The sequence below is a fragment of the Girardinichthys multiradiatus genome, chromosome 9 (genome assembly GCF_021462225.1).
Source record: "Girardinichthys multiradiatus isolate DD_20200921_A chromosome 9, DD_fGirMul_XY1, whole genome shotgun sequence".
Classification (NCBI taxonomy): Eukaryota; Metazoa; Chordata; class Actinopteri; order Cyprinodontiformes; family Goodeidae; genus Girardinichthys; species Girardinichthys multiradiatus.
Window position 1 is genome coordinate 21,551,433 of NC_061802.1, and position 13,582 is coordinate 21,565,014.

At 40.2% G+C, this 13,582-nt stretch overlaps 1 protein-coding gene across 4 annotated transcripts in view; it reads left to right on the forward strand.

Moving 5' to 3' along the window:
- LOC124873543 (arf-GAP with coiled-coil, ANK repeat and PH domain-containing protein 2-like) overlaps positions 1 to 12,697 on the forward strand; it is a 67,916-nt gene extending 55,219 nt beyond the window's left edge. For 3 of the 4 annotated variants that reach the window (XM_047374253.1, XM_047374254.1, XM_047374256.1), the window contains 10 exons: positions 189 to 258; positions 376 to 470; positions 1,161 to 1,363; positions 1,918 to 2,019; positions 2,600 to 2,692; positions 4,453 to 4,679; positions 4,864 to 4,973; positions 5,063 to 5,173; positions 6,653 to 6,714; positions 10,231 to 12,697. In XM_047374253.1, the coding sequence (XP_047230209.1) occupies positions 189 to 258; positions 376 to 470; positions 1,161 to 1,363; positions 1,918 to 2,019; positions 2,600 to 2,692; positions 4,453 to 4,679; positions 4,864 to 4,973; positions 5,063 to 5,173; positions 6,653 to 6,714; positions 10,231 to 10,334 (1,177 nt within the window). In that variant the 3' untranslated portion in view covers positions 10,335 to 12,697. The remainder of the gene's footprint in view (positions 1 to 188; positions 259 to 375; positions 471 to 1,160; positions 1,364 to 1,917; positions 2,020 to 2,599; positions 2,693 to 4,452; positions 4,680 to 4,863; positions 4,974 to 5,062; positions 5,174 to 6,652; positions 6,715 to 10,230) is intronic. The other variant, XM_047374257.1, reaches the window with a different exon arrangement.
- Positions 12,698 to 13,582: the final 885 nt, after the last annotated feature.

Genomic DNA, 13,582 nt, shown 5'->3' on the forward strand with positions numbered 1-13,582 from the left:
TTTGCTTCATGAAAGCAAATGTACCTGTAATGGAAACTGGAAAATGTCATTGGTTTAAAGATATAGACCCATTATTTTGGAATAAAGTACGTTCCTCAAGAGCACTTTGTCTTTGAGTGTTTATTTCATTTACTCTGCTATAACAAAAGCATTTAAAAGTTATCATGTTTTGCTTGTTCCCCTTGCAGGAGTCTGGGTGTGCATTTCTCCAAGGTTCGGTCTTTGACTTTGGATTCATGGGAGCCAGAACTGCTTAAAGTAAGTCAGTTTCATTGTTCAGGTTGAGATACCTCAGGTCTTACCCCTGCTGCAAACCATATTTTAATTCTGGTTCATAGTAGGTTCAGTAATTATTTTCTTTCATAAATTCCACAGTTGATGTGTGAACTGGGAAACAAGGTGATCAACCAGATATATGAAGCTCGACGAGAAGAACTAGGAGCCAAGAAACCACAGCCAGGAGACCCCAGGTATAAAACGTGTTTTCTTTTACCGAAAAACTTGGAAGTGCGGAGAAAATCTAACACTGCTCATCATCCTGAACACAACATCCTCACAGTAAAACAGGGTGGTGGCAGCATTATGCTGCGTTCTTCAGCAGGGACAGGGAAGCTGCTCAGCATTGATGGGAAGATGGATGGAGATAAATACAGGACAACCCTGTAAGAAAACCTGAGGCTCCAAAAGACTTGAGACTGGGGATGGAGGTTCACCAACAACCCTAAACCCTAAGATCAAAGCATATTCATCTGTTAGAATGGCCTAGTCAAAGTCCTACAACTGAGAATCTGTGGCAAGAAACCAATGTTCACAGGGGAGCTCTATCTAATCTAATGAACTTGAGCTGTTTTACGAAGAGGACTGGGTAAAAAATGCAGTCTCTAGATAAGCCAACCTGGCAGAAACATGGTCTGTCCCAATACAAATCCCAATAAAATACAATAAAGTTTGTAGTTAAAATGTGAAAAATTCATACTTTTATGCCCTGTATATCTGAATACGGTATAGGTCACAAGTTTGTGCTTTTAACACGATAACATATGAATGCATCCATGCAGTGCCTTAAATTTTGTTAAAATACATTTCTCAGACTCTTTATGTAAATTGACGTTTGGCTTGGTCTTTCTTTGCATTAATGAACCCAACGTTTCTGCCGACAGACACGAGGTGGAGGCGTACATCAAAGCCAAATACGTGGATCGGCGTTTCGTGCGCCGGCCGTCGGACGAGGAGCTTCGAAACAAAGTGGTTTCCCTGAGCAAACAGGAGAAGAGGCTGAGCAGCAGCTCAGACCATCTGCCGCCAAAACCGCCTCCTTCCACACCCAAACTTCGGCCGGGCTCTCGTGTCACAGGACAGTCAGGTAAGAGGAGCCTGGTAGAAATAAACACACCATGTAGTTGTTTGTCTGACACAATTTCTAAGGACAAAACAAACATTTTAAAGTCACCATGACTACCAGTTTTGGAGCAATCACCCTACGCTTGAAGCTATAACATGAAAACGTCTTTTCTGGTTTACCTGGTTATAAAATGTTTCACTGGATTTAGATTGTAGAGGGTTTTCTTCTCCAGACTGAAAAACAGAAACACAACATGTTGACTGACAGCTGCGTGGTGTTTGTACTCCACCCATCGGCATAACATATGTTCTCTGTGAGCAGCGTATGTCTGCAGCCTCTGTGCTTCGCATTGCTTTCTGTCTCTTCCAGTGTTAGCTGGGCCTGTAGTCTAACCATCTGCCCCCCTACCTTGCTTTCTTCTTTCTCTCCTCTCTCATTCCTTTTACTTTTACACTCTCCATTCCTCCCCCCTGGCTGTTCTGTGCTTATGGTCTAACCTCCTTTATATTTTCGACCTCAAACTCTCCAACCCTACCTTGCCACTTTAACCGCACCTCCCATCATCCCTTGCGTAGCTGCTGCCCGCGGCGTAGAGGCCCGCCGCGACTCTCTCTTCTGTCCTGATGAGCTTGACTCGCTCTTCTCCTACTTTGACACCTCCTCCAAGCTCAGGAGCAGTAAGTAATGAAAGCTGAGTTTTTGGCTTGCTTTCCACCCTCTCCTCTGTTGTTCATTTGAATTTCAGTTTTGGGTGTAGCGGCCCTTTCTCCACTCTTTCCTTCTTTTCTCATCCAGCGTCATGCTGTCCTGTAAGCTTTGCAGAAGTTGACATGTTACTGTGTTTATTAAGGAGGAGGGCAGTTTTTCTCTCACTCAAACTGGTATTTCCACATTTATCTGTGTCATTGTTTTGCTTTTCTTTCATTTGTTTGGTATTTAGGGACCAGGCTCTTAAGGTGATGGAGGGAATCTGTCATTGAGGGCTCTGTTTTGCATTTACCATCATTTAGTTGTTGCCAAAAAAAATATTAGGTGCAACTTCCTAATCAGAATGCAGAAACTTCCATAACCTTCCCAAAAGACAATGCATCTTCAGAAAAGTGCATTAAAAACATGCATTATTAAAAAAAACTTTTATTCGGGAACATTTGGAGTCAAAAACGATAAGATGGAAGGTGTTTCTTTTATTTTATATTCTTTGGCAACAACTGTTTCATGTTGCTCCACATGTTGTGAATCAGACTGTTTGTTTTACAGTGAAAAGTGCGGACAGCGGCATTCAGAACAGTGCCGATGGGAGCAGGGAGATGCTGGCCACCGCTGCTTCCAGTAACAGCCTGACAGATGCAGGTGAGACACACCTCAGCTATCGGTTTTGTGTTCTTCAATTCCTGAATTAAAGTAAAAATCTGTGTTCAGAAATTCAAAGTTTGGCTAAATGTTGAACTATAGAATGAAGCTAAAAGATTTCATTGTTCAAATTATAAGACAAGAATCTGCTGCTGTGTTTGCCTTGCTTCTGTATATCTTCTTTTTTTGCCACACTTATATTTTCAGATCTTCAAACTAATTATTATATCAAAGATAACCTGAGTAAATACAGAATAGAGTTTTTAAATGATGACCACTGTTATGAGGGCGAAACGATTTCCAAACCAAGCAGGCCCTGTGTGAAAAAGTAATTAGCCCCTAAACCTAATAACTAGTGGTGAGTAAGTCAGCAAGTAAAGTTTATTAAGTGCTTTTCACAGACAAAACTGTCATAAAGCCCTGTACAGTAAACCAATAAAATAACTATAAAAATGAAATGCCACATTTTGCAGCAATAAGTGCCATCAAACATTTGCGATATGAGTCTTCAATATCTCTGGGGGCCACTCCTCTTTTAATTCAGGCACATTGGAGGGGTTTCAAGCATGAATGGCCCGTTTAAGGTCATTCCACATCTTCACAAGTCCGGACTTGGACTAGGCCACTCCAATACCTTCATTTGGTTGTTTTGAGCGATTCAGAGGTGAATCTGCTGGTATACGTTAGATCATTGTCCTGCTGTGGGACCCAGGAGCAGGCGTTCTCCCTCAGGATTTTCTGCTAGAGGGCAGAATTGGTTTCATCAATTACGACAAGTCGTACAGGTCCTGCAGCAGCGGAGCAGCCCCAAACCATCACACTGCCACCACCATGTTTGACTCTCAGGGAAAATGTTGTTTTTCTGAAAGGCTGTGTTGGTTTCACCTGAGATGAAATGGTCACACCATCCAAAAGTTTTGATTTTATCTCATCAGATAGACATTTGTTTTCTGTGTGTGTTTTCACCTTGGAACTCTCTTATGAATGCCTCATATTTCAGTCTCTTACTTATTGTTGAACTTTGACCTTAATTGAGGTACGCGAGGCTTGCAGTTGTTTTTGAAGTTGTTTTGGGTTCTTTTTTTGACCACCACGGGGAGTTGTTAATTGCCCCTTTAAGTCAATTTTGGAAGGCCGGCTACTCCTGGGAGGGTTCACCACCCCATTTATAGACAAAGCTGTCACTGTGGTTCGCAGGAGCCCCAAATCAATCAATCAATCAATCTTTATTTATGGAGCGCTTTTCATATAGACAGCTGGAACACGGAGTTCTTTACAGAGGTTAAAAATGAGCCTCAAAAATGACTTCATCATCCTCTCTAATCCAATAGCTGTTTTTTATTGTACCTGAAGTTCTTTAAATCATGGCCTGATGTGTAGCGTTTTGACATATGTTTGCCTACTTCGTGCTGTGAGACAGGTTCTTTTTAAGTAATGTCTTAATTTTACAGGTCTGACAGTTATCAGGCATTTGTGTCACTGTTGAAATTGAGCTCAGCTTTTGCGTTTCATCACAGGTAATTCATAATTTTAACAAGTCATGGTAATTACTTTTTAACATAGGGCCGGGTAGATTTGGGTAACTTTTTTTTCTTAATAAATGAAATCATTGTTTAAAAACTTATTTTTGCGTTTACTCGTGTTTGTTTGAAATGAATCATTATAGTGTAACCAAAAAATAAAATTCAAACAGAAACCAAATGTAGTAATAGTAAATGTGATAGTTACACACGAGATAAATCTTTCCTTCCAACTTCCAGAAGCTGCAGAGTCTCCACCCATGCCCGCCACTCTCCCGGCTGCGTCGCCTTGTAAGGAGGTGGTTTTCTACGAGCCAAAGGAGTACAGTCCGGGTCTGCAGCTCTACTGGGCGTCTTTCACCCGCAGCCTGCCGGACATGGCCGAGGCGGTGGCCCACGGCGCTGAGGTCAACTGGGTCAACACGGAGGAGGACAAGAGGACGCCGCTTATCATGGCGGTGCACGGGGTCAGTGTGAAAATAAGAAGTCCTGTCAGTTTTAATACATATTTTACTGGATTTATTCATCAGATGTGATTAATTTGTTGAAAATGCAATGAATCCAGCACATATCCGTACAACAATGTTCTGGAGTACTGTCAGCAGTTTGTTTGGACTCACATGTACAGTAAACTAGTTGTATACTTCCCAGGGCTCGCTGGTCACCTGCGAGTTTCTGCTCCAAAACTCGGCGAATGTGAACCAGCAGGACGCTCAGGGCCGAGGACCCCTGCACCACGCCACCATGCTGGGACACACGGGGTCTGTTTACACACTTCCCCTTAGTACCACCCCAGTCTGCCACTATCATGTCTAAAAAACACTAAATATAACAAACTTCTCTCTTACAGTCAAGTCTGTTTGTTCTTGAAAAGAGGAGCAAATCAAAACGCTGCCGACATCGACGAGAAGACGCCTCTGAGCATAGCGGTGGAGGCAGCAAACGCAGATATTGTCACATTGTGAGTTTTATTTCTTTAAAACAGACTGAGTTAACCTGATTACTCAGAAGCTCTGTACAATTATGATGATAAGCTGCATTTAAATGCTTTTCCTACTACTACTACTGCCGCTAATAATAATAATCTTATACATAAAAATATACAATCGGACAAACAAAATTCTTGTGTATGTTTTATTTAATTTTAATGACTTATTACTTTAAATTACTTGGTTATTTCTCTCAGTTCAATTTTAATGCAGTAACTAATCCGTAACATATTTTTGACACAAATTACCATAATTTAACCAGAAGGAACTTCATCATCTGACTGTAAATAATAAATATGCAGCGATTCTGAAAACCAGAAGTACTGAATTAAGAAACCTTAGTGGCCCACAAGTTTAAATAACATATTTAGTCATTGTATGCATTTACTTTTAAGATTTCAGTTTTTCTTGTTCATTGCCTTGACAAGTATTCATACCTCTTAAACCTTTTTGTCACATTACAATCAGAAACCTAATGGATCGTGCTTTTACATGATAGGGCAGTACAGAGCAGGGCTGTGTGAAGTGATGGGACAATGATGCATGGTTTGCAGATTATTAGAAAAATAAAAATCTCTAAAGTGTGCAGTACGTTTGTCTCAACACCCCTTCTTCTGATACCCCGAAATAAAATACAGCGCAACCAACCGCCTTCAGCAGTCGCCTAATCAGTAAAAAGAGTCCAACAGAATAAGGTCATAAAACAATTTTCCAAGCTCTGAATATCTCATGGAGCACATGAAGTATAGTATCCACATGGCTATCCACCTGAACCTTTTGGCCAGGCAAGGGGAGCCTTGGTAGCTCTGGAGGTGCTGCATAGATCTAAAGCTCAGGTGGGAGAGTCTGACAGTAGGAAGCTGGTAAGAGTTGATGGGAAGAATGCTGCAGAAGACTTTCCAGCAAGTTAACAACCTTGAACATACAGTCCGAGCTGCAGTGCAATGGTTTAACTTAAAGCACGCTCATGTGTTAGAATAGCCCAGTCAAAGTCCAGATCTAAATCCCACTGAGAATGTGTGGCAAAACTTGAAAACTGATGTTCACAGACACACTCCATAATATTGGGCTGTACCTGAGCCATTTTGCATATGGGTAAGAATTTCAGCCTCTAGATGTGCAAAACTGATGGAGGGATACCCAAAAAGTCTGGGAGCTGGAGCAAATGTTGGTTCTACAAATTATTGACTCAGGAGGCTGAATATAAATACATCACTTTTGAGTTTTTATTTGTAAAAACAGTTGAAAACCATGGATTATTGTCCTTTCAGTTTACAGTTACAGCTGGCCTGTCAGATACGATTTAAAGTAATGAATACATTTGCAAAGCACCGAGTTGTAGTGACATTGCAGTGTTCGAGGTGAACCACTTAACTATAAAAATACTGTTAAACCTTTCATAAGTTTGATATTTCCTGGTCTGTTTGTGACTTCTTGCTTTCCTTCATCAGGTTGAGGTTGGCCAAGATGAACGAAGAGATGCGGGAGGCGGAGGGGCCCTACAACCCGTCAGGTCAATATAACTCCAACAGCCCCACCGAGATGCAGTACAGGAAGTGCATGCGGGAGTTCATTAGCCTGCAGCTTGATGAATCTGATTAGAGGTGTAAAAGCTCAGGCTTTAGAGTTGGGTTCAGTTAAAACAGCAGAGCACAACTAAAAATAACCGAGTCTCTGGGCTTTGACACATTTTATAAGGAACTCTAAAAGAAAGGCAGTCAGAGTTAACTTAGCCCAGCTCTGTTAGCTGAGCTCCTGCATCCCCTACTAGGAGCTGGACCAGCTGCTGCACCATGTTGTCAGTTACCATCAGGTGTTAGGCAGGGGCTAGCGTGACAGCGTAAAGCCATCAAATCTGAACTCTAAGCAAGAGTTTTGCTTCCAGAACCGAGCAACTTTTCCTTCATGCGACTGTTACCATGTGGGATCGCACAAAACTGAATCAAAATGTCACTTTTTGAATCTCTGTTCTTGTCTAAGACGCCATGGTGTCCTCTGTTTTAGAGGTGCTCCTATAATTTACAGCCACTGTCAGAGAATGAAGATATTTATTGAAAACTGCCTGCAGAACCTAATGACACTCGGGCTTCATCACAAGATCTAGCAATATTCAAGACCTTTGAATGCAACCTGGTGTAGGGTAGCATGCCGTGTGTCTGTAAACTATAAACATCCATTTTTAGAAATTATGCACATTCCAGTTGTTGGTTATATGCAACTACTGTACCTTCTTTCTTGTGACTGTCTGGTTTTAATGTAATGTCTTAACTACAATCTAGGCCTGTGTATTTGTTTTCATGGTTCAATTATGTGTTGCTGTTTTTACATGCCTGGATAAAAACAAATCTATTTTAGAACCATTTTGTTTTATAAAGTACCTTTAGGAAGCATGTTAGAGCTATTTTCACTGTAAATAATTCATGTTTATAGTTTTTGGTTAAGAGAATACGATGAGAGTGACTGTAGCTGCAGGGGGATGAGTGCCGTGAGGATGCTGCATTCACACCTTTGGTTTGTTTTTCTTTGATTGAATGCTAGTTATTTTTGAAGACTCAGTGTCCTGGCTAGTTGCGTATACTCACAGGAAATCAAAAATTGTAAGACGAAAGGCCTTTTAGTGGCGTCGCAGCGATCGTGCGGAATGTCAGTGGATTTGTCTCTTCCAATAAAAACAACCCTTTTAAGGATGATGCATCGTCAAGTGCAATAGCCTAGAAAAAGATGAATATGTAACTGTGTTAAGCGTTTTAAAAGCATCTTCTTGTTCTTTATTCCCTTTATGCAAGTCGTGAGAGCTTAAGAACAGCAGCTTCTATCAAGAATCTTCAGAAAGACGGTGGAGGGAGATGATTAGCTGCTCAGTTTGGTTTCGTTGATTGAAATGTACCTCAGTTTCATCTCATGTCTTTTCTTCCCGCCGCATCAGAACCTCCCTAAAGGCGCTTTTAGGTTAACGAGAAGGGAAGGAGCGCTCTCTGCTGGTACATAGTGATGATTAAAGTGAAGGAAACGTCAGTGAAAGGGCGAGCTACTCTGTCACTGATTGTGATTTGTTTTTAAAGTAGAAACAAAGAAAGATGCTGCTTCTGCTCTGAAGAGCTGTTTTTACCCTGAAAGCTGTTTTCTTTTTTTTCTCACATTTGGAACTGCTAGGATACATACAGCGTCATGAAAAAGCATCCATTCCTCTACTTTTTCATGTGTTGTTATGTTATAATTGCAAAGCTTAATATAGTTTATCTGACAGACCATCGCTAACTAGTGCAAACATGTGAAGGAAAAGTGCTTACAGATGTTGGTTTTTTTTTTCGCTGCAGTCACAGCTTCAAGTCTTCTGGGGTATGTCTCTACCTGCTTCACACATCTAATGACTGACGTTTTTGCCTATTCTTTTCTAAACAGTTCAACCTCAGACACATTGCATAGAATCCCGTCTGTGAACATTCATCTCGCCACAGATTTTCAACTGGATTTAGGTCTGGACTTTGACCAGACCGTTCCAACACCTGAATATGCTTTGATCTAAATCGTTCTGTTGTTGCATTGGCCGGTCATTTTACACGTATGACACGAAAGTTCATTTTTTGTCTCATCTGACCAAAATTGTTATCTGATCCGTGGATCTCTGCAGCTCCTCCAGAGTTACCAGTGGCTTTTGACTGCTTGGCTGACTGTTATGCTCTACCCTGTGTTGGTCTATCTTGTAAAATCCCAACAAAATACCCTGAGGTTTGCGGTTATAACATTCAAAGGGTGTGAATACTTTAGCAAGGCACTGCACTGTTTTGTTAAAGCGTTTTCTTCTAAAGAGGGGCAGCATATAAATTAACAGCAGTAGGGGGTGTTCAGAATGAGCATGTTGTCTCACTGAGGGTTTTGCTTCGCAGGAAGATGAACTTGTTTGTTGTTTAACTCCTGCAGAGCCTCCAACCAGCTGGTTCATTATTCTGGGTGATTGATCCATTCTCCCACCATGTTCTTACATAGTTCAGCTTCAGCTTAATTGCTCACACAGTTCTACAATAATTGTTTTTGAAACCTAAAGCAAAGCTTTTTTTGTTAGAATCAAAGCTCAGTCAGATTGAGAAACATTTTCCTGACATAATCATCTTGGTCTCTTTCAGTTTTTTGCTTTTCATTTCTCGCTCTCCACCCCAGAGTTTGTGCCTTCCTCCTGTTCTGTTTCTTTGGGGTACTGAGGCCAGCACAACTGTATTTCTGTATATAAACTCCTGCACTTTAACCACAATACAGTTGTTGAGGAAAAACAAATGTCTGTGGGCTTCTTTTTTCCACCTGAGTGGATTTGGTCTTCCAAAGCAGATCCTAGCTGTCTCCTCTCAAACACGTTCTGTTCTTCTTTACTCCTCTGTGTTGTTCCGTTTCATTTTCTCAAGCCACGCCGACACTCTTAACAGGTAGGGGCAACTTTTTCTTTCTCTGTTCTTGTTGATACAGATGAAACCTTCACTGCATGAGCTTCTCACCTCTGACCTGTCCTGCTGTTGATCTGCTCCATGAGGAGCATAATTCCCACACAGTTGGGAAAAGTTTGGAATTAGATTTAGGGATTTTCTAGGTCTGGATGAATGTCTAAAAATATTAGTATTTTCAGACTTTATCCCTTGTCCCAATGCCCATACATAGATCAATATATTCCATCCATCCATCCTGACCACCTTATAAATGTCTGCCATAAATTCATGGCGACGTTTTTATATTTTTTTTATATTTAAACTGCTTTGGAAATCTGAGTCTGGAAAACTATGCCTGAACCCTGGATGGGGTCAATGATAAAATTAATCGTGTCAGACTTTATTTCTCTTCACTGCAGTGGAGGTACAATGCTGTAATTAGTCAGACAGATTGAAGCATTTATGCAAAGAAAGAAAAAGCTCTGTGCGAAACCTGCAGTTGATTGTGGAAAATATCTGGATACCACTGGATAGCAGGAACATTAGAAACAGTTGCATATATCTTTTTATCTTCCCATTATGTTTGCTCTACTTGTTTTTTCTTTTCTTTGCAGGGGACGAAACCTACCAGGACATCTTCCAGGATTTCACCCACATGGCCTCGAACGACCCCGACAAGCTCAACCGTTACCAGCAGTACGACCAGCAGAGACCCTGATGCTGCAGAAACGCCGGTGCAGCCCAGGTCAGACCTTCACCTCTTACAAACGGAGGCCCCGGAGTGACGCCCGCTGTCTTTGCAGGATCGTTCAGAAAGGTCTAATGCAACTTGCAGTATTTGTAAGAATCTGGAAGCACTTTGGTCAACTGAATAAAAAAAAAAAAAAAAACTCATTTATTTGGTTTTTTTTGTTCACCCCAGGCGCGCTTTTCAGTTTGACCTTTTGCAGTATGCGAATGGTACATTGTTAAAGCTGTTTAAAAGGATGTCAGATGAAAACTGAACTCTGAATGTAGAGCAGTCGTCTTTCTTTGAGCAAGTTTCTCCCATGCCGATGTGTGAAACACGCTTCATCCGACCTGTAAAGAGAAGTTCTGACTGTTGAGAAAAAGTCTTGTTTTTGTCATAGAAAATGTTTTTCATGAAAGGGTTGTCCTGTACATGCTTTTACTTTTATTTACACAGTTCTCTCCATGTACTGGAAGCAAACGTGCTAATATTGCATTTGTGATTTTAAACATTGATTTACATTGATGTTTTTTGTGCCTGCAGATTGTATCATTGGAGGGTTTGGGGATAGCTTTTCTTTTACGTTTAGACTCCTGATCTAAATGTTGTGAAACAGGAAAACATCAGGGTTTTTTTGTTTTTTTTTTACTTGGTCATTTTAACATTTTTCTTGTGTGAAACTCAGCCAGACACGGTGTTTATTGAAAAGTGTTTTTGTTTTTTAGTTAATGCTAAAACATCTGTTAAGTGAACATCTTCCACATCAGAGAGACACCATGAAAAAGACAGACCAGACAAAGCTACTCGCAGCTCTGAAAAAGTGTAAAAATCTCCTGTCTTACACATTTCTGTTGCTTTTTGTCACACCGAAAGGTTCACCTCAAAAATCATCAAATTTAATGATCAGACAAGAGGAGCAAATACAAAATGCAGTTTTCAAATGATTTCTTTAAAGGGTAAAAAGCTAATCAGATCAACTTGGCCCTATGTCAAAATGTTATAGCGCCCTAAAGCCTAAAACTGGCAGAAAATACTTTTCCGTGGACATTTTGAGGACCATCAAGATGTTTTTGGGCAAACATGAGACGGGCCTTTGTGTTCTTCTTGTGTCGATCTTATTGTTGAATCATGAACACAGACCCCAGCTGAGACACTAGAGGCCTACAGTGTTTTTGGATGTTGTAACTCCTTGGATTTTGGTTTAATTTTGGTATTCCAGCCTATTCTCTATTTGTGGATAATGACTCTCATTGGGAATGTTTAACATGGCTTCTTAATCCTTTCCATACTGATAGACGTCACTGACTGTTTCTCATCTGTCCTCATCATGATGTGTTGCTCTTTTATTCTACTTCATGATGTCAGACAGGTTCTATTCAGGTGATTTCCTGTGTCCACGGGTCAGGGAGGTGCTGGGTCTAGTAAAATTGCACCAGAACTTTGTGGTTATTTACAATTGATTTAAATCACAGTCATGACTTAATATATATTCACGTAGAGCCAGGTTGGGTTGCACAGCTTTTTCTTGTAATTAATAGGTCATCGTTGGAAAAACGAAAACAGAATAAAAAATCAGTAAAGGGGAAAATACTTTTTCACAGCCATGTAGCTGTGTTACCTCAGAGGGCACTGACCTTTCATTCAGTTTTAGGTTTTTCACCTCATACATTTCACTATGTCTCTTCTGTTGCTCATCGTGCAGAAGATAATTAGCCCGACGATCAGAGTAAAAATGTCGACAGCAGTTCACTGTGTGCCAGTGTTCACCTGAGTTGGAGCTGATGCATCCTGACAATCATATCCAGTCTGTTGAAGCTGAAAACTCTTGATCTGTTTAATGACTGCATTTCATTTTTCACTAGAGGAGGAGGAGAAGCAAGCTTAAAGTGTTTTTGTTGAATAAAATCAAATGTTTCAGGAATTTGCTGGAATTCCTTCTGCTATCTACCATCTGCAGTTCCCAAATGTGGCAATTCAGTTTGAGAAAGAGATTTAGGTTGTAAAGCCAATATGTTGCGCTGAAATCAGTTGAAAATGAGAAGCTTACATATTAATTATAAAGAGTTTCCCCTCTTTGACATTTTCTGTTTAGATTTTCTGAACAGAGGACAAATCTCTGTCTAGTGCAACTTGGGATACAGTTCTTGTACATTTTGTACAGATGATTTCAAATTGTTAAGACTGAAGTAAGGAGTTAGAGGTACTTGAATGATTTAATAAGCTTTTATATATGCTGTTCTTTGTATCCTTTGATAATCATAGCCTGTTTTTATATGTCCTGTATGTATACATGTACTGTATAATACACCTGTAATGATATCGGTCTTAAATACACAGAAACAAATGATTCACTTCTGATTGTTGGGTCTCTGTTTGGTTCGAGTGTGCAGGAATTCATGGACAAAATCCGGAAGTACATTGAGAAGCTGCTTGTTATGAAGCTGCGGTTCAAAACAAACGGGACAATTAGGGACGAATTGCTTGGTTTTTGTTGGACACTGAAAACAGGAGAATACACAACTAAACAAGGTGTTTGGGTTTTTATTTCCAGGGATTTACAGATTCAGATTCGGTGCACAACGCAAACTATTAAATTGTTTTCTAACATTGACACCAAATGGAAGTTTCAGATCCTCGACCAACTGCATCAAGCCTGTGACTCAGAAATGTGGCCAAACTGCTGCACTTCGCTGCTGCCTCTGATGATTCTGCAGGGAGTTTCCTGTCTAATGTGTAAAATCCAGCTGAGTGTAGTTTAACCCTGGAGATGAACTCAGCTGGTCTGAAACCTCTGATGGCGAGTTTTCGGCTAGCAACAAAAAGCACATCTTAGTTAAATTTTGCTAAATTTGCTTAACCACTTTTCTTAATGACTCATTTCAAACAATCTTTTAATTAATTTAATAAACCAGTCAGGAGGTTTTCCATTGTATTTTTTAAAATATATTTAAATGCTTTTCTGTCAGTTTAAAAAAGATAGATAAATATTGTTTTCCAGAGTTGTTTAAATCTTAAACATAATTTTAATTTCTTCCTTTCCAAAGCAGCTTTCTCTTCTGCCTGTTAAACACTGCGCTTTATATCCTGAATGTTGTCTTCTGTTTTTATTCTTGGCTGTGTTCATCCTGCAGAAAATGGAGCATTGGTCAATAAAATTTACCTTAAAGTTTTCAGATGCTAATTTTCAAATACTGGATAAATTTAGCTACAGTTTTATTTTTCCTTCCTCTGAGAAA